Source organism: Cottoperca gobio, chromosome 2 (genome assembly GCF_900634415.1).
Source record: "Cottoperca gobio chromosome 2, fCotGob3.1, whole genome shotgun sequence".
NCBI lineage: Eukaryota > Metazoa > Chordata > Actinopteri > Perciformes > Bovichtidae > Cottoperca > Cottoperca gobio.
In genome coordinates this window covers 3,934,998-3,955,272 of record NC_041356.1, presented here as the reverse complement: position 1 = coordinate 3,955,272, position 20,275 = coordinate 3,934,998, and the positions used below count along the sequence as shown (strand labels likewise).

Sequence of the window (20,275 nt, the reverse complement as noted above, 5' to 3'; positions counted from 1 at the left end):
AGGAGGCAGGAAAGGAAATGGCTATGTCCACAGACCAAAATAGCCTCTCCATCCCCAGCTGCAACCTCACAGCATGTAACAGAGACAGATTAGAATTATATAAACCTACGATAATGACGCTGGATGTGTACACACAGAAAAGTGACACCTTAAAATGTTACATTCATTTGTGTTACATCTAGTATCACAAGACGTTTGTTATTTGATGCAGCTCACTAATTGTTTTGTGATCTGAACCATAAAGCGGGTGTAAGGCATCCAGGAAGAAGCTGTTTGCAGGCAGTAACAGACAAATAGTGTAACAGCTTTATCTACGGATGTCTCTATGTTGACAGGGAGAATTTGTTCCGGGAGGTTTGTGTTAGATGAAGATAACAGATATTTGTTCTCAAACATTTTCTCTTCAGTGCAGTATATGAGGAATGCGCTGCCTGCCTTGAGAGCTCATGGGGAAGGTGAATGCATCTGCAAAAAGAGCTCAGCTAAGTGCTTAGACACAACCGCCGAGTCTTTCACAGATCAGTAGCTGCAGGACGTGTTGTCGGGCTGTAAAATCACTTTAACACCCTGTTGGAGAGACAAACACAACAAACCACAGGATGGATATTTCCATCCAATTCAAGTATTGAAGGCAAATACAAAAAAAGAAGAACAAAGTTAAATCATAAATTCAGACCTCTCAAGAAATGAGTTTAATTATCTTTTGTGTCAAAGTTTTATTTCATCATAACTAAGTGACAAATGGTGGAAGAAGTACTCAGATCTTTTACTCAAGTAAAAGAACAAAAGTATTAGGATCAAAATACACTTATAGTAGAACAAGTAGAATTATCATCATAACATCATAATGTATAAGCTGATTTATATTTTGTATTACTAAATCTGCAAAGTAACTAAAGCTGCCAGATAAGTTAAATATTTTACAAGTATCTCAAAACTACTAAGTACATTACTTGAGTAAATGTACTTAGTTACTTTCCACCACTGCAAACACAGTGGTAATATGACAATCTGTTGTCTAACTAGATGACACTTTTTATGATTTTTGACCCAGGCAACAATAATCTAGCTAGCTGCACATCTCAACTTTAACTTTAGCTCGTCAGTCGTCTAGTAAAAAATGGTGTAGTTTTGTTTTAGGACTACAAACTGAAACAAAATCCATTACATCGTTTGTCAGGTAAATTATACTCGCGTGTGGGAAAACTTAACAAGCACTTCTCACCACCTTTAGACATTTATATTTACATTGCAGGGCTTCGCACACAGAACTATTTATTGTATCTGGAAAGCACACAATGAAGATCATGCCGCTTTCCCGACATCGTGTCTGAGTGAGTAAGCTTACGGTTTGTCCACAGACTAAAGGAAAGGGGAAGGGACACTCAGGTGTTGGACAGTCATGCAGCCGGCATGTGACAGCCTGCCTGGTTTATGATGGCCAGGTGGAGCACTGACCTGACCTTGGTCAGCCAGTATTCACAGTAAAAAGTGCTGATGAAGGCCCTCCTGAACTTATCACCTGAAAGAGTGTACAGAGCCAGGTTAAAGAACGTGTTGAGTCCAGCCAGAGGCCTGGAGATAATATACGCTGCATGCACAGTGCGCACCACCATGCACGGCGTCTCTTTCATCAATCGACTTTCGATCCGCAACACACGCAAGAAGTGATATGGCAGGAAACACACCACAAACACCACCAGGATGAGCACGGTCACGCGCCGCGCTCGCATCCGACACGGACTGGACGATGAGGGGCCTTTCGCCAGCTGTTTCACCACACCGATGTAACATATGAATACCACCACTAGAGGAAGTAGAAATCCGAGTGCAGTAAGCAGCCAGCCATACCACCGCACGTGGGGGGATAGGGAGCTAGCAAAGTCCAAGCAGGAGGTCTTGTTGACGCTCACCTCCCAAGATATCATCGTCAACATGGGTGTGATTTCGGCAGCGGTCATGAGCCAGACGGCTGAGCACGCAATTATTCCCCACTTCTTCTGCTGCACCTGTGCTGCCCTCAGAGGATTGATCACCACCACATAGCGGAAAACTGCGAGACACGTCAGGGAGAGGATGCTCCCATACAGGTTGAAATGAAACCCAATGCGCACAACTTGGCACATAAAATTGCCGAGGGTCCACGAATCACCGTTGCTGTAGTAGTAGACCAGGAAGGGCAGGCTGAGGACGTAGAGGAGGTCGGTTAGCGCCAGGTTGACCATGATGATGCTGCTGCTCTTCCAGGGACGCAGCTTCGTCAGGTAAATGCCAATGGAAGTCACGTTGCCCACCAGGCCTATGATGAAGATGACGCCGTAGGAGACAGGCAGGTAGTAGCGCTTCATCAGTTGGTCCACGTCGGTGCAGTTGTGATGTTCTCCAGAGTAGGCCATGGCTGAGTCCTGTTGACTATGAAATGCAATTTTGACAAACCACATCAAAAGAATTCATCAGAAAAGAGGGAGCGAGCATTGAGGAAACAGAAAAAGAAGAATATCTTTTATCTGGGATTTTTTAATGACAGAAGCAGTTATATTCTCCAACAACACACACATTACTGATATAGTTGAGTCAATTTGAAGTAGCATTTAAATCATCTTTTGGGAAAATGACCCATAGAAAATGTATATCTAGCACTTGAATATATGAATTAGTTTAAAATTAAACACATTAGTAACTTTTTTTGTGACTAGTCAAAAGTTTTTCAGGGAGGATGGTCTTTTAAATGGCATGTTGAAAACTAGAAAAACACTCATTACCTCCACCAAGGAGTTACATTTATGGTTTGGTTGGTTGGTTTGTTTGTCACCAGCCTGACGGTGGATTTCTGGATCACTGAATATAGCCTCCTGCTGCGACCGCTATGAGAGCGCTGAGTATATACCGAAACAAAGCTAAGGGCTCTAAAACTGAAACACTTAGCTGAAAAACTACGAGTGACACCTTTCACATTACATGTAGTCATTTGATTCTTTGTTAATGTAAAAATACTGATTAGTGCAGCTTCAATGCATTAAAATATGCTGACCAAATGCTGAATTTGTGCCTTTTTGTAATGGATATTTTCAGCTGGATGATTCCTTTTATCCAATTCCCAATTCAGGTGAATATACATTATGTGTTGTTGGGTGAGGGAAAAATAGGCTACGAGCAAATCATCATTCCCTTTGCCCTCAGCTGTCAGATACTCAGCGGTAATTACTGCTTAAGGAAGGAAGGAGAGAGCAGGCACAGAAACCCAGAGGCAAGCAGACTAGGAAAGAAACAAATAATCAAGCAAACGCAGTGGGAAAGAAACAAACAACAGCTTCTTCTTTCCAGTCTGGTTTCTGAAAGCCGCTCAGGATTTGACAGTGCCTTTGGCATCCAGGCTTGACGGCAGCTTCCTGTAATGCTGCAAGTGCAAACTGCTCTCATTATAGATGTGTGGAGATGTGTGAGGTGTCATTTACACATTGCATGTACACTCAGATTTCATTAGGCAGGAAAATGATTATATTTTGTGGAAAAGTCATACAAAAATATATTCATTCTACTCACTTTTAGTCACAGTGTCCTCATCAGTGCTCACTCCAAGCCTTCAGTGTCTTATCTCTGTGTTCACACTCATCCCTCCGTCACTCCTCCTACTCGCTCTTCTTCCCTTCCAGTCCTCCTCACCCAGGGGGAACTCCAGCAAGGTTTATTTTGAAAGCCCACTGTTGTGTGCTTCACCTTCAGCCATGTGTAATGACTTCCTAGTTTCATGCTTGAGCCGACAAAGCTCAAGGGTCGCTGTATTTACACAGATCAGGTTTCAGGGGATTTTGGAAAAAGGGGGAAAACAAGTCTGGCAACACATTGTTTTTTTGTTGAATTAAACTCTTCTGTGAACATTTTCTTCAGACAAATAAACTCAAGAGTTTCTATGTGGTGTTTGTTATTTCTTCAAACAGACATGCAATTACCTCGGTGTGTACGCAGAGCTAAATTTGGCACAAACACAGACCTTGATTAAAGTAAAGAGGAACTTTTAGCGGAATGTAGGAAATGAATGCTTGAATAATTGTGTCATTTGTGTGACTGCCCAAAGTCTACGGAAGAGTATTAGTGCCAGACGTTAGAGGACAAATATTTTTATTTTATTTTTTGCTTTTTGAGACTAAAGTCGAAATGTTGAGAATAAAGAATATACTGAAAGTTCGACGACTTTTCCCCCTAATGCCCGATCCTAATAATTCTTCTGTCAGCTGCATGAGCAACTTTCAAATCAATACTTGTCAATTTCACACACACAGTATGTAAAAATGATTAATTAACACTTAAACGTGTGCGCAATGGCGTAGATATCGACGGTGGAACCGGTGCAGCTGCAGAGGGACACAGAAGCTGTTATGGGCTCTCTAATGCAATGGATCCCAACCTGGGGCTCTGGACCCTCAGTGGGGGTCGCCAAAGCTTTGTTAGGGCGACGCAAGGCCTTTTTTAAATATACAAATGGCTTATATCTCTGGATTTCGTTCATTTCTGTGAAGAAAACTAAATGAAATTTGGAGTTTGGATTATTATATAATATATATATATTTTTTTATCTCACAGGATAAGAGCACCGTGAAGACAGAACATGAGCTATATTCACGGAGCCTTCCCTCTCGACTACACAGCCTGCATTACTAAAGTAGGCAGTTAAAACAAGAATAATGGCCAAGAAAACACAGCATGTGTCAAAAAAAGGAAGCCTATTAAGTATGTATGATTGTTATTGTTATAGACAAAGAATTGTATTCAAAATTCCTAAAATGACAGGAAAACTCATCTCTGATGCAATATTCACAATAAATAATCTTTCTAATCGCTTGTTTTACACAAACTTTCTGCAGTTATTGCGTTCACTATTTGGATTAATTGTACACTTTATCAGTTGTTCTGTAATTGTTATTGTTATGCATTGAATATGAAGTGAAATATCCTTAATATAAGTCACTTTAGTCAGAGATCGAAACCATTCAATGATAACATAGGGATTTATGATGTTTAACAAGTGTAAACAAAAAAGAGCAAGGACAAAAGAGAACAGAAGGAATGTACTACTAAACTAAAACGGAAATTACATTGTTAATAAGTGGTTTCTTACTCATACCCCTGCTTCGTCATTGTTGAATGCTAGCGATATAGACGCACAGTTGGAGGCTCTCAATAGAGAACAGGAGAGCCAGGAATTTGGACTTGAGCGGCATCGTTAATGACTTGCAGAGAGCAAGACCTGTAACATGAACTTCTAATGGGGAAGTACAGGTTTCTCTTTGTTATGGAGTGGGATCAGCGATTACAATCTATAGCAGTGAAGCCTGTGCTTACCGACATACTGGGTAACTTTGTGTTGATTTCTTAGAGTAGGCTGGCTAAAGCTATTTTCAGATGTTGATTAATTCAAGAAATCAAGAAAGCGTTTTGCACCGGGTCCAATCACAACTTAGTCACGCTGCTGCGTGTGCGCATGTTGTGCAAGATACCTGTGAGTCCTACCTGACATCTTTTTGAAGCTTTGCAAATGTTAAAGCTGCCAACATGCTTAACAACGTAGTTCCCAGTGGTGGAAAATAATTGTGCTTTTTATCAACGAGTAACAGCACTTGTGAAATGAACGCAGTCATTTGTAGTCATGTTGTGTCCACCTCCTGAATCTAAGTTCAATATTCATTCTCCTTTTAGCTCTGTATTTGTATTTTTCATTTTGCAAATAAAAAAACCTGAGCAGAAAGAATTCGGGTTTTTACGCTTGGCTGAGGTGGAAAAGTTGGTGAATCGATAAATGCAAAATGCAATAACTCACCCGTTAAATTATATTAAGGTTAAAACTTGTGCATAATTAGGGCCGTGGTTGCTTTGAGTGACAGGTGCTTTCACATGTTGCTAGCCGCTAGCTGTCTGCTCTGCTGCGTCCCCCCGGACCTGCCTCAGCTCCACCAACGCTCCACCTCTTTGCCCATTTTAGATTAGCCGGGAGTGAGTCGGTGTCATGCCAAGATGGCGGCGGCTGGAGCCACCCAAACTGAGCTTCACAACGGCTCTTTAGAAACCTATGGATGACGACACAGAGATAATGTCCATATTTTATACAGTCTTTTGGTCTGGCGCTCTTTTAATTACGTCATCTTGTTGTGCCCTCTTCTTCTGCAATGGTATAATAGTTGAGTATTGGCACCACCTGCTGCTGTCATTCGCATCTTCTTTTGTAGATCGAAATTTGCGATACATTTGGATGAAAACCTGGCTGCTAAAAAGCTGCCTGCTTGAACAACGCTGATAGGACCGGCAGCCTGGACCAAAACAGAGAGCTAATAGAGTCTAAAAGGGCTTCCTCTTAGTGCTTTAGATTAACACTTCTACTTCATTCAGCCTTCAGATTTCAACTACAATATCATCTTCTTTCAGTAACTGTCAACTCTCAGCACAAACATTTTAGAATATTTAGCCTGATGTAGTTTTACAATCAAAATATCTTGATATTCAAAATGTCAGCAACAGCAATACTTTTTCTGATCGAGTTTCAGCATAGACCCACATAGTTAGATTTCAAGTCACACAAAAGAGTAGAAAACTATATTTCAATACATATATTTCTTAAACCTAATTTATAAAGTGTTAATGAGTGATAATAGCATCTTTAACACCTCAGTTTTATAAACATTTCTGGAAAAAGATTGTTTTAAATATTGTGTAAAATCCTTCATCTTCTGTGTCCTGTTAATGTAAAAACATGTAAAAACACTTATGATTCAGTGTGAATGTATTCGTTCAGTGTAAACAGCATAGACATACCTCAACCTTTCCACTCGGGTGTGTTGTTTCCATTTCTTGAACAAGTGGTGCAGTATCTCATGGTCATGTTAACACACATGAATGTGTGACACATGTTTGAAGATCATTATGCAGTGTTTAAATACTTCACCTGCTATTAACCCAGTTCCATTTCCTTGTTTACGTAAAAGTACAAAGAAGCTAGAAATATACATCTTCTCTCCCTTGGCTGCCCTCGACGTGTTGATAGAGTCTCTGTAATGTCACTTTTCTGTATATCACACGAGAAGCAGAAGTTTACAAATGTTTATTTTACAAAAGAAATGCTAGAAATGGTGTAAACAGAGCTTTATAGATCAATCTAAATTGTGGCTTCTTTTTTTTTATACTGTGGGGATGGTGCAGTCTTTGAAGAGGCAGCAGAACCGAGTGTTTATAGTACAGATAAAAATCATCTGAGTTCAGAGAAAAAATTAATGTCAAAGATCAACTCGACACACAGAAATGTGAGTGCAGAGGGTGAGTCGCTTCGAAGGCAGCTCGCTGGGGGATGGGGGGTGTCAGGAGGTGTTGTGGGGGGGTTAAGAAAGAAAGAAAGAAAGTGGTTCTTTCTACAGTTTGGCCATCCTGGCAGCATTGAGGACTCATGGACACACAGGAGGAGCCGGCAGCGTAACGCATCTCCCTCAGCATCCCACTCCACTGCTTCTTATCCTCCTCGTACCTGACAAGACAAGACAGTCAGATCTCTGAACACAACGGTAGCAAACTAGAACATGTCAATCTTGGTCCCATAACTTGAAGAGACTTACTGCCAGACGTCAGTGACCTCTGTGGGAGCCACTTCCTTGTTCTCATTCTCAACCATAGCGAAGCCGCCCACAGCGTACAGGGAGCCGCCGTTGCTCAACAGGTTGACAGAGCTCCTCTCCTGAGGAAACTCTGTGTAGGGCTCCCACCTGAGGAGATACACCATTAGGGGAAGGTCATGTGTGAGATGGAGCTGTATTTTGTACCTTCGAACATTCGTTCAATTTCAGTGTTTCTTTTAGTGGCTGAGATAACTGAGATGTGGGAATTGGAGGCCAAAAGATTTTAATATTAAAAATATATAGGCCTACAGGTTAATTAGCCAAGTAATTGTGAAAAACGAAGAACTGTAGAATTTTATTTCAAAATAGTCTTTTTTCAGTTGTCTTTATTTCATAGTGGTGTTTTCCCCAATGACACAAATTTCACGTCACTTTTATTGCATAATGCCGCATTTCTTAATACCGCTAGCCTTTAGCCAATCGCATGCCCTCTGCCTCTCTTAAGCTAGCAAGCTCACCCACTGCTACCAAAAGCTGTTAGCTAAATAGTTGTTAGCTCCTGTTACAATGTCAAAACCAACCAACGAGAGCCTGCTGTAAATACACAAAGTACACTTAGATTAACCTCTAATTTTTTATAGGCTGCACATGCTATAAAACTAGCTAGCTAGCTAACTAGCTTGGTGGTTTAATACGCACCGTAAAACAGGCTTTTGAAATAAACAACCCCAAATTGTATTAATATGGAAATACGAATAATTTAATAATATTTTATCATAATGAGTTGAGTTTAATTATTTCACAATTTATTGGTTTAATTTTGTATTTACGCTACACAATTTATTTGTGTTATTTATTTATGTAATATTGAACACTTTCTCAATTGTATGCGGTGGTTCCGAGATTATTTGGGCAAAACGTATACAATTTTGAACACCATTCATTAATTAAAAGGTAAGACAAGTTAAACCAGAATCATACTTGTTTGATGCGAAGTCATAGACTTCACATGAAGAGGTGAGGCCTTCCTCGTTGACTCCACCAGCCACCACGAGCTTGTCGTTATGGACGACAGACCCGAACATGGCTCTGGGTGTCTTCATGGCCGCCACCTCCCTCCACTCTGACTGCTTGTGGTTGTACGCAAACATCTTGTTGAGAGCTTTGCTGTGGAGACGAAGTGAAAGAGGAATACAATCGTGGGATTATTTGGAATAAATTGCTTTGTAAATGTGAAAAGCAAAGTGTTTGTTTTCCCTAAAATACCTTTAGGCTAAAAGGGGAAACTCCAGTAAATGAAATGTCTCCTTCATGTCTCCTATTCCTATAATGCTAACATTACAGATGTGACAGTGTGATTCAGCAGGAAGCCTTCAGGCCATCACTGAGTTCTCAATTGAAAGGACGCAGCATCCGATCAACAATAAATTGCTCAGAAAAAAGTAAAGGAAACTTGCCACTTCAATAAAGATTGTAGAATCAATGAAAAGAAAACATTGTTGGAAAAATAGAATAAATAAGAAAATGGAAATTGGAATGACCTAATCGTAAATTGCAGCCCTAATTGTGTCTACAAGAGGATTCATCTGGACACAACAGATAATACTTTCAATGTGAAAAATAGATGAGCATTGTATGTAAATATCATAGTTGGTACATATAAGTAGACCCAACTGGAGGTCATTTGGTTGGCAGATAAGGATGAGATCTTCAAACTTCAAAATCTCAGTTCATGGTATGAAATATAGTGCACTTTGTTGGAGAAAGTCTTCTGGGACTGCCCCAAGTCATGGACATTTTCGGAGAAAGTGAAGGTTGAAATTAAAACTGGAACTGAACTTCTGCCAGTATAAGTCTTTAAATTAGTACGCTTTTTCTGTTTATGAATGTATTTATTTTTATATGTATGTATATATGAGTGTCTATGTATGGATCCATATATATATATATATATATATATGTATGTTCATATAATGTATTGTGTATGTAGATTTTTATTTAGCTGCAGGCAAGGGTATGTCTGTTTGACGCTATTTACTCTTAATCTACTTTTTACACTATATTATTAGCTTCAGTGTTAACTCCGAAGGTTTGAGTACTTGTTGGCTGTTCACATATCACTACTGTGTGCACTGAAAACACAGTGAAGATTACAGCACATGTTATGTTCAGAGATTCTGCAGAGCCTTAATATCCCTGCGTCAATCAACGAGAGAAGCACAGGATCAGTATCTTCCGTTACGGAAATATATCACACTGTAGCAGTCGAATTGTTGTCTATGACTGAACTACCGTGCAGCCCTGCAGTCTGGCAGAATGATAGACAACAAACAGCTGCAGCTCACACCGTAAGGTCACACCCACGCGCACACGCACACACACACACACACACACACACACACACACACACACACACACACACACACACACACACACACACACACACACACACACACACATACACACACACATACACACACTCACTTGTCATCTGTCTTTCCTCCAATGCAGTAGACCAGTCCTTTGTGGGAGATGACAGCATGGCCGTGAATCTTCAGAGGAAGCTTTTTGGTCTCACTCCACCTCATCTTCCTGAAGAATTAATATTATACATCATAGTTTTAAGCGATGTTCTTCAATTACATTTTGTTCCTCTGAATTTGTCACTTAATTGTCACATGTGTGGTATTGTATTTGTGATAAACTTAATTAAGTTAAATATCCTAAATATAAACTCAAAAGAAAAACAGCTTTTATAATTATTGAAGAAACCAATTAAGAGGGTGAGATCACATCAAACAAAACTATTTAAATATAAATGAACACCATATTCTTTTTTGTCATTTCTTAAGGACGCAATATAGTTACTTCCTGAAGTTAATTATCACCTTAAAACTGTATAAAAAGTGAAAGACCGGGTGCAAAATAAAGAAATAGGGAGAGAAAAGGAGCAAATAATGCTACTAACTCAATATCGTAGCACATCACAGTGTCCAGCGAGTTGTTGGTCTGGAGGTCTTTTCCAGCCACAGCGAACAGCAGGTTCTCACTCTCTCCGATGTTGAAGAGGCATCTTGGAGAAGGCATGGGCGGCAGGGCGACCCATTCAGATATGAGGGGATCCAACTGTAAAGCACATTAAAACAACCTCTTAGCAGCCATTAGCTGTGTGTCTTCATATCCTCTTCAAGACGAGTGTATCATCATACTGTACGGTATCCACACATTGATTATTCTGTAAAATGAAAGTATCACTTCCTTCAGTGTCTGTCTCTTAGACCTGATGGGCAACATGATCCATCGATTGATCACAGAAGGATTTAACTGGATCCCAATCATTCTAGTGTTGACAGACTGAAAGTTTTATTTTTAATTTATGTTTAATTTTCTCTGCTTTATTTGTGGTTTAAGTTCTATTAGGTCCTTGGAAAGCAACAGAGGATTTAGATGAGCTGAAACACTCCCTGAGAAGAACAGTTTGTGAGTTAACGCTAGAAACACTATTTTCACAAATACTCACAGACTTCTAAGATACGACAAACACTGTTTTATTAAGAATAGTTGGACATGTTGGGAATAAAAACATTTGTTTTCTTGCTGAGTTAGAGAACAATGTTGATATATCTATGTTGTCTGTGCAATAAACATAGAAGAGCGGTTAGCTAAGATTAGCACAAATACAGGAGGCAGGAGGAAACAGCTAGCTGAACTCTGAAGGAAGACAAAATTATGTCTAAAAGCACTAAAGCTAAAGCTTTTTACCTTGTTTTGTCTTGTTCTGTTAAATCCATTAAAAAGTGTAAAAAACAACACAACAGCTGTTTCCCTGTGCTACCTGTCTTTGTGGTTAGCTAAGGTCTCCTAGCTTCATATTTTAACTCTAAGATATGACAGTGGTGTCGTTCTCCTCGTCTAAATCTCTGCAAGTAAGTGAATAAGAATATTTCCCAAAATGTCAAAGTATGTCTTAATAATTCATGTTTTATAATGAAGGAAGTGATAAAATAGAGGACTTTCAAATGAATGAAAAACCTGGTTACCAAGTAAAAGTAACATTGCAGGGGTAGATCTTTGTTTTCTTCATCCACAAACAGTCCTCCAATGATGTAGAGCTGGTTTCTCTGTGAAGCCAGGCTGACGTGATTACGTGGCACCTGCTCCGACATGGCCGCCAGGAAGCACTCGTTCTCATTGACATCATACGCCACCGCGGCCGCATCATTTATCATGACGATGAATTCACGTGCGTACATGCCGTGTCTGCGGTTGTCATTCAAGAAGCCGGGGAATAGGCTCTCCTCCTCCTCAGCTCCTTCCACGCCAGCCCCCTCCTCCCCCTCCTTCTTCTTGGGTGTCTCTGGAAGTTTTCCCTTGAAGGCATCCCTGATGACCTGGACCATCTTCTGGAGCTCTGGGTCAGCCTTGATGATATCATCGGCCTCCACCTTTTCTTTGAAGTACTTCTCTGGCAGCAGGCGGAAGCGGATGCAGTTGAAAGCATCCTTCAGGACCTTGACGCGCTCCTTGTCAAAGCGGACCCAGGCCATGACCGCCTCGAACACCAACTCCTCCTTCCCAACATTCAGCGTGTCTCCTCCGATGACGGCGAACAGTTCGTGGGCCGCGAGCTTGAGGAACTCCTCTTCTTTGTAGAGGAGTTCGAAACGGTCTGCTACGTAATTGCGTGCAGCCACAGCAAGCCTGGGACAGCTGATCACCAAGCCCATCCTGAAAATGGCCAAGCAGTTGGTCAGAGACAACTTCTTCAGAAGGTAGTTGACACAGACCGTAAAGACAGAAGGGATCTGGAATCTGTTCGCCACAGCAATTATATCCTGTACGTTGTCATCGGTGAGGTCGATCTCGGCCGAGTAGAGGTACTGGACGATCATGTCTAGGATGGAAGGGTTGACATCCTCCAGAACAACCTCCTTGGTGTTCTCCACCTCCTTCCCGTCCTCTGTGAAGAAGATCTCCCTGAAGTAAGGGCTGCAGGCGGCCATGATAAGCCGATGGCAGGGGAAACTGCGGTCGCCTACCTTTAGGGTGCAGTCCACAAACTTGTTCTCATTAAGCAGCTCCTTCAGCCCATCCTGAAGCAGGGTGCTCTGAAACAGACGCAGCTCTTCCTTGATGGCGTTGGGGTCCATGGCGTGTCACAAGGGGAAACGGTGGGTGAACAAGGGGGTCTGTGGAGAGAGGAAGGAGAAGGCGGCCACAGGTCCTTTTGGCAGTCGGTCCTGGCTGGAAAAGGCAGAGCAGAGAAAAGGTTCCACGAGTGAAGACCCTGCAATTTAATCCCGTCCCACTCTAAATATAGCTCCCTCTGCCCCCTGCCTGCTTCAGCTCCAGTGGAATCTGACTGGGCCAAATCGCAGCACAGTACAGGCCTCGGTTGGAGCAGCTGCTGTCACAGACTGAAAGAAGCAACTGGCTGCTCAGGCTGGGGATCTGCCACCATGATTCAGCTCCCAAAGTGTCATGTGGCCGACTAACAGCGCAGACAATGCTGTCAAAACCCTCGAATAGCTCGCCTCAAGCGGTACGTATGACCGGGAGGATATTTAAAGCAGCTGCTGTCACTTTCAAAAATATATGTAAAAGATCATCTTTTTATTTATATCTGATTCTCATTCATTCGTTCATGTACCTCATGTATTAATTCTGTAACAGCCAAATCAACTTTACTGATTTAGTCTTTACATATACTTTGGAATTCACATACTGTCACTAAGCAGCCAAGCAACCAATTAGTATCGATAATTATAATTATAGACACTATCACCGCCACAAATACAATTACAAAGTTTTTTATCATCAGTTACTTTCAAAGCCACAAAATATTCCATTTCTATATCTGTCAAAACAATCAGCAAATATAATATTAGAAGTTGCCAATTAATTTGTGTTTCGATTTATAGTTTACTCTACTAACTAATAATTGAGAAAATCCACAAATGTTCTATGATTTAAAGTCCAATTAACATTGTGTTTGCTTTTATTTCTACAATATCTTATTTCTAACGACTCATTGGTATTTTTATACTATTATTTACTTCACTGTTAATTCCTCAGCTGAATCTTTTGCCCCTCATTTTGTCTCATCTCATCACAGCATGGCATTATTTTAGTGAGATTGAAGAACACAAAAACATCGTGCTATAAATGGATCAAGAAAGTTTGTGTGCAGCAGCTGTGTGCAGAAACAGGTGAGAGCCCCCCCCCCCCCCCACACACACACACACACACACACATGCACACGCACACACAGTTCTGTCCACCAATCAGCATGATTCCTCCTTCTCCCCGTGGGGTGTCCAGCTGCTTGGTTGTGTGTGTGTGTGTGTGTGTGTGTGTGTGTGTGTGTGTGTGTGTGTGTGTGTGTGTGTGTTGCTCTGCAGTTAAACCTTTTAAAACACACCTCAATCATTGAGATAATGTCAGTGCTGAAAACATTTACTTAGTTTTCTTTCTTTCTGGAAGATAAATCGTGTCAATTCGCTCACAGTCGCACACATTTTTGCACAAAATGATAAAAAGGCCATTACTGATGTGTCTGGATCAATAGGATCTTCTATTGTTAAGTCTTATTTATGCGGCCTGATAAAGTGTGAGGAGTGTGTAGAGTTATGTAACATTTCTCCCGTGGGCAGCACTAAAGATAGATCAGACTACGCCACTTGTCAAGTGTCTAACATGTAATTTAAGCAGAAGGGGAGAGCAGACTGTGTGATTGGTAAAGCAAAGTTCTAAAACATGTCTTGCAAACATGTATGCATGTTCGTAGAATCTTTAGGGACTGTATGGAAATGATGGGGGGGGGTGAACCCAATTACGCTATTGGAAAAGCAAGACACTCCTCAGCATTATTATTTTTTTAATCTTCCCACCCAATATTTTAAAATAGTAATAATACAACTCTTTCAACCTTAAATAATTTAAAAGGCAAAACCAGCCCAGGCTCATTCCCAGGTCGTCAAAATACTGACGCTTTGTCACAGCGTCCGATACCAAAGCGTATGGCAACCTTTAGCTTCTGTATGAGACCTTTCAACTAACTCCAACCTCCAAAAAGGAGGCCGGGATGGATGTAAGGGTCCGCTGTTCATGTCCCAGGTGAAACCAAAACTTAACGTTGACTTAAGTTACGCACCTAATTTATGTCACTTACGTACCTAACTTACGTCATGCACTTTACGTATCTAACTTACATATGTATCTAAAGTTATGTAACAGATATACTTATTTTAACTCAAACCACAATCTTTTCGTAAATCTAACCAAGTAGTTTTGTTGACTAAACCTAAGTGAGGTCAAGGGGTCATAGCCAGTCAATCATATGTGAGTCAGGAATAATAACGGGTCGGTAAAACAAAGAATTTAAGGTGCTGTACCCGGATTTCAACGTTAAATACCACCAGCACCACCAAAAATTAGAAGTCAAACTAGTGATGCCAAATGTATGGCGAACAAATGATACCTCCTGTTTACACAATATTCTCACCATTCTCAAGTTTAAAAGTTAAATATAAACATATCACTACACTGATTATCTATCTAATCGGATTTGTAGAACAATTGGTAACTTGTGACCCTGAACATGGATAATAACATAGTAAGTATTGTATAGAATACTTTATATATAACTGTTATCATGATAAGTAAAGGAGGATAATATAATTATACCATGAAACTATTAGTTTGGATCAGATTTATTAAGAATGTTGGACATCAGATGTTGACCATGTAACAGTACAATATGGATTTATACAGTACAACTGGGGAATATAGTGACAAAGCAACAATGGAAGTACAGTTCTAGTATGTTGTACTGTAGTACTGACTCCAGTAACATGAGCATGTGATACCCAGTAGAGGGCAGTGTGTGTGTGTGTATGTGTGTGTAAATGTCAGTCCATCAGCTTGAACAAATGTCGACAGTTAGTGGTAATAAAGAAGTACAAACATGTAAACACAAAACATCACATTTTCATTCAGAAAATCTTAAAATAAAAAACACATTCAAAAGCATAAAATTATTCCATGAAGTTACAGAGCATCAGTGATATTTATATATATATATATAAAACAAGAACAAACTATATTTTATTGATATAAGTAATGAGAGGCTTCATTTGTGTTGCATGTTATTGGCTCTTGTTATTAAGCACTACAATGCCTTACAGTGATTATGTAAAGAAATAATTAGCTACACTATGTATTTATGACATATTGATTGACTGATTTATGATTCCGACAGAGTATTTACTGCTCAGTCCACATTTTCACAATCTTTGCAGCACTCACAGACTGAAAAACGTGATCATGTCCGAGAGGTGTGTGAATCTTCTGTGTGGACACACACAGCGAGAGTGCTCATCTGTATTCCTGAGTTTCTCCTGCGTTAGATGCTGATTTAAAACAACAACGGAGGTAAAGCTGGGCTCTCTTTTCCTCTGTAATTAGAGGAGGATCATTTTGCATAAAGTGTATAGGAGGAGGCACAAAGACAGGAACTGTAATTAACAGTGATACGGAACATCAGTGTGCTTGTATAAGCCTGAGAATTATGCAGAAACTTTACATAACCCTGTGAGAAATAGCTGGTATTAGCTGCCCCTCCTTGAAGCATCTGCAGCAGATGTACGGCAGATGCCTTCACTCAGCCTCCTGGAAAAAGAAAACATATGAGAAAGTTAATACTCCAAAACATTTGGAACCAATAAAATTGCTGTGGCCTCATTTCGGATGAGGAAATTGCAAAAAAAAAAGAAAAAGAAGAAGAAAAATGATTTCGCTGTTTGACAGACGAGGTGTGAATGATATAAATGGAATTAATATGGGAGGGGTGAATTATAAAGCGTACCGGGGGATCAGACGATCACACACGTCCTCTTGCATTCCTCCTCTGTGTCGAAGCGGTTCTTGTTGCCGTTACAGCCTCCGTACCAGAACTGTGCGCAGGCGTTGGCCTGCTTGTCGTAGTACCAGCGGATGTTATAGTCTCGACACGTGCCCTGGTCCAGAACCAGGCCACAGCGAGGGTCCAAGGGTACAATCTCTGCAGGAAGAGGAGCAGATCCTAGAAAATCATCCACACTGCATCAAAAATAATTGGCCTCCATGCTCCTCACCTACATGACCTCATTACTGAGCCTGTCAATCACAAAGCACTTATCATAACCGCAGACTGCGCTCCACCACATGTGCTCATGGGCAGATTAAGAGACAATGGGCCCCTAGGCGCAGACATGCCCGGGGGGGGGGCACTCCATCACCTACATAGGAGCAAGATACACACACTTTATAGTTGTTTAGCTTCTTCTTCTTGTTTGTGTCTCTTTGCAGTAGATATGCATCTCTCTGTGGTTTTGTCTGTCCTTGAGCCTGTTCAGACTTGGCATTAACAAGCGTCTTTATATTTTAGTATATTTTTAGGTTCATAAAATGTAAAATCAGAAGATATTACACACATACGTCTCCCTGCCGGCACACAGTCAAGGACTGTAGACGACGCTTTTTCACTTTTTGACAAAATACCCCAAATTCCTGGTAAATTAGTCCTGCTCAAGCAGGCAGCTTCGTGCAACAGCGTACGAGTTGGATCTCAGTGACAGTGCGTCTTGTGAGACCAGCTCCTGTCAGCAGCAGCTTCAGTTGAACAGCAGCTAAAAGTTATCGGCACAAGTGATTTAGAGGAACGCCACAGAATTGCTCTCTTCACTCGGAAATTAGTTCCAGCTTTCTGATTTCCCAGTTGAGCGACCGTACCACAAACTGCCAGGGAAAGAACATAGCGAGACTATTGGAATGATGTTTTATCAATTATAGTCTTGTTGCATGATCACTGAATATATTGTTTTCAGTCTAATACAAACAGAAGTCAAAGTGTAGAAGATATTTCAATAATAACTGCAGTAATAACCCTTACAATCTAATGCAGTCTCAAAAATGCATTGCGGATCATTCTTACTTTATATTTAAGGTAATATACATATACATATATACATATATATACATATATACAAATATTATTTATATATATATATATATATTATATATATATATATATATATATATATATATATATATATATATATCTACATATATATATATATATATATATATATATATATATATCTACATATACATATATAAATATATATATATATATATTATATATATATATCTACATATACATATATATATATATATAAATATATATATATCTACCTATACATATATATATATATATATATACACACACATATACATATATACATACATATATATATATATACATACATACATACATACATACATACATACATATATATATATATATATACATATATATACATATACATACATATACATATATATACATATACATACATACATACATATATATATATATATATACATACATATATATATATATATATATATATATATATATATATATATATATATATATGTATGTATATATATATATATATATATATATATATATATACATACATATATACATATATACATATATTATATATACATATTTTGTGTGTATATATAAAACATAGTGTCAAATAATTAGCATTTTAATATGTTTTTCATTGAATTATGACACAGTTAATCCATATAACACTTTCACTTCATTTGTTTTACTTCACTTTTAAATCTTCCATATCTTTCTGCTGGAGGCTTTAAGTTCATTAAAATTAAGATTCAAGTCGTCGTCTGTGCAGATTACACCGCAGCTCTAACTATCCATGACTGAAGCAAATCACAGGGAAATATGACCCGTCTGCGACCCAGTTAGCTCGGCGAGTGAAAACTGTATATATTTATAATATTATATAATTATATTAGAAGTACAGTTGTTGTTTATTCCACATGATAATTGCTACTGAAGGGTATTTTTCAGTATAACTCTGTATAACGGAGTAAAATGTGAGGAGCATGAACAATAAGGAAGTTGTCCTTATGTGACACACATGTGATTAATGATCTGATCACTGGACAGCTGCTCTTAAATGCTCCTCTTTTCTGTACATTTCTAATTCAAATCTTTTTCTTCCTCAGGAACTTGCCTCTGGTGGGTTGAGACTCTTACGTCAGAAGAAGACGATTAATAAATGGATCTCATTTTTAACTTTCAGGCTGGGTTCTTGGAGCACTGAAGTGTAATTATTAGAAGCTTGATAAATGCGGCCCCATGTGGGTCTTACAGGTTTAAATTCAACTTCACGTTCAAAGATCCGTAGTGGTGCTGAGTGATTTCTACAGCACGCTGCAGCTGGTGTACACTCAACCACAAGTGCAGTTTGTATTCAATCATTGAAATGTGCAACTATTTTGACAACACTTTGAGGAATGATGCATTTAAAAGGTGGACGCTATAATTAAAATGTAAACACTGTTGCTTGTTTGATTTTAATTGAACCTGAACGTATGATTTATTTACTTTCTGTTGCCTGAGGAGTCATTTACAGGAAGCAACTTGATATGTTTCCTTTTGTTGATAGTGTTTCTCTGTAATTACTATTAACCGGTTTGTTGTGGACAACTGCTCCGTGTGTCATGTCTCTGCATGCGCCGGCTATTAAAGACAATTATCTAAAAAGGTATAAAAGCAGAATCTGTACCTTTGGGAAGTGCTGGCTTTAGTGCAGGCACATGTTGTATGGATACACCTGAGGATGATGTGATAACTCTTGTAGAAGTAGAAGAAGATGATGAAGATGAGGAGGAGCCTCGTGTACTGGAGGAGTCCACTCTGTCTGCGGTGTTGCGGTTAAATGTGTCCCCGCGCTCGCTTCCCACGTGTGTCCCAGTGAACACATGCTGCCCTCCTCCTCCCTGATAGGGACAAAACCAGAGTTAACAGATTTATAAAATATATAATATATTGATATTAAACACTCATATGTTCCATACTTGTCCTGTGCTGGAGACTTTGCTGCCTTGCTTAGTGGTCTCTACCCGGCCTCCAAGGTTGTGAGTGCTGGCTCCAGTGTTGGTGCCAGTGCTGGCTCCAGTGTTGGTGCCAGTGTTGGTGCCAGTGTTGGTGCCAGTGCTGGTGCCAGTGCTGGCTCCACTGTTGGTGCCAGTGTTGGTGCCAGTGTTGGTGCCAGTGTTGGTGCCAGTGTTACGGCCGCTCAGTACTTGCTGCTCAGTCACGGGCCGGAACGCGTAGCCTCCATTGGCATAGTTCCCATTGTTGCCATTCCTGTTGCCGTTGTTTCCATAGCCGTTGTAGCCGTTAGTTATTCTGTTATATATCAGGGCTCCATTCTCGTCCTCACAGAACTGGCTGACTAACTTGGATTCCAGTGCTGAGACAGAAAGACACAGAGAGGAGAAGTCAGAGCCAGAGATACAGGAAGTGCTGTCTCGAAAGATTGAACACTTATTGTGAAAGGCTCGCAGTGTTGCTGTGGGGACGTGACCGTGGATCTGTTGGTTGGTCCACTATGTTGGTCCAAAAATATCTCAACAATGAAATTTATCATAAAATTGTCACCTCGTGCAATCATTTGTCAAAAAGAAAAATGTATCCAATTGTTTTAGTTTATAACAAATACCTGTAAGTCTAATGACATTCTTATTGCCCTGATTGTTAAATGTTAAAGATAGTGAATATGTTAAATATTGTACCTGCTAAACATCAGCATGTTAGC

The 20,275-nt window shown here is 39.8% G+C and overlaps 3 protein-coding genes and 1 long non-coding RNA gene across 6 annotated transcripts in view; 1 reads left to right on the top strand and 3 right to left on the bottom strand.

Annotated features, from left to right (window-relative positions):
• Nucleotides 1-1,379: 1,379 nt before the first annotated feature.
• LOC115020638 (2-oxoglutarate receptor 1-like) lies at nt 1,380-3,177 on the bottom strand. Its single transcript, XM_029450626.1, has one exon. The coding sequence runs from the start codon at nt 2,439-2,441 to the stop codon at nt 1,401-1,403; it is 1,041 nt and encodes a 346-aa protein (XP_029306486.1). The 5' UTR covers nt 2,442-3,177; the 3' UTR covers nt 1,380-1,400.
• Nucleotides 3,178-7,074: 3,897 nt separating this feature from the next.
• On the bottom strand, nt 7,075-12,924 carry LOC115018256 (kelch-like protein 41b). Its single transcript, XM_029447180.1, is given in 7 exon segments — nt 7,075-7,424; nt 7,426-7,507; nt 7,596-7,742; nt 8,577-8,762; nt 10,080-10,187; nt 10,564-10,721; nt 11,636-12,924. Coding segments are annotated over 7 exon segments (1,821 nt in total). The 5' UTR covers nt 12,746-12,924; the 3' UTR covers nt 7,075-7,394.
• Nucleotides 12,925-13,010: 86 nt separating this feature from the next.
• Nucleotides 13,011-19,983, top strand: LOC115018263 (uncharacterized). Its single transcript, XR_003833339.1, has 3 exons — nt 13,011-13,137; nt 13,711-13,804; nt 18,678-19,983. It is a non-coding gene; the product is annotated as an uncharacterized LOC115018263 (long non-coding RNA).
• Nucleotides 15,307-20,275, bottom strand: part of LOC115018235 (collagen alpha-1(XXVIII) chain-like) — a 30,230-nt gene continuing 25,261 nt past the window's right edge. For all 3 annotated transcript variants that reach the window (XM_029447152.1, XM_029447159.1, XM_029447167.1), the window contains 4 exons: nt 19,533-19,930; nt 19,241-19,454; nt 16,462-16,656; nt 15,307-16,265 (listed from right to left, as the gene is read on the bottom strand). In XM_029447152.1, coding sequence (XP_029303012.1) covers nt 16,469-16,656; nt 19,241-19,454; nt 19,533-19,930 — 800 coding nt within the window. In that variant the 3' untranslated portion in view covers nt 15,307-16,265; nt 16,462-16,468. The remainder of the gene's footprint in view (nt 16,266-16,461; nt 16,657-19,240; nt 19,455-19,532; nt 19,931-20,275) is intronic.

Coding starts and splice junctions, on each gene's coding strand:
- LOC115020638 (XM_029450626.1), bottom strand. CDS start 2,441: ATGTGGTTTGTCAAAATTGCATTTCATAGTCAACAGGACTCAGCCATG.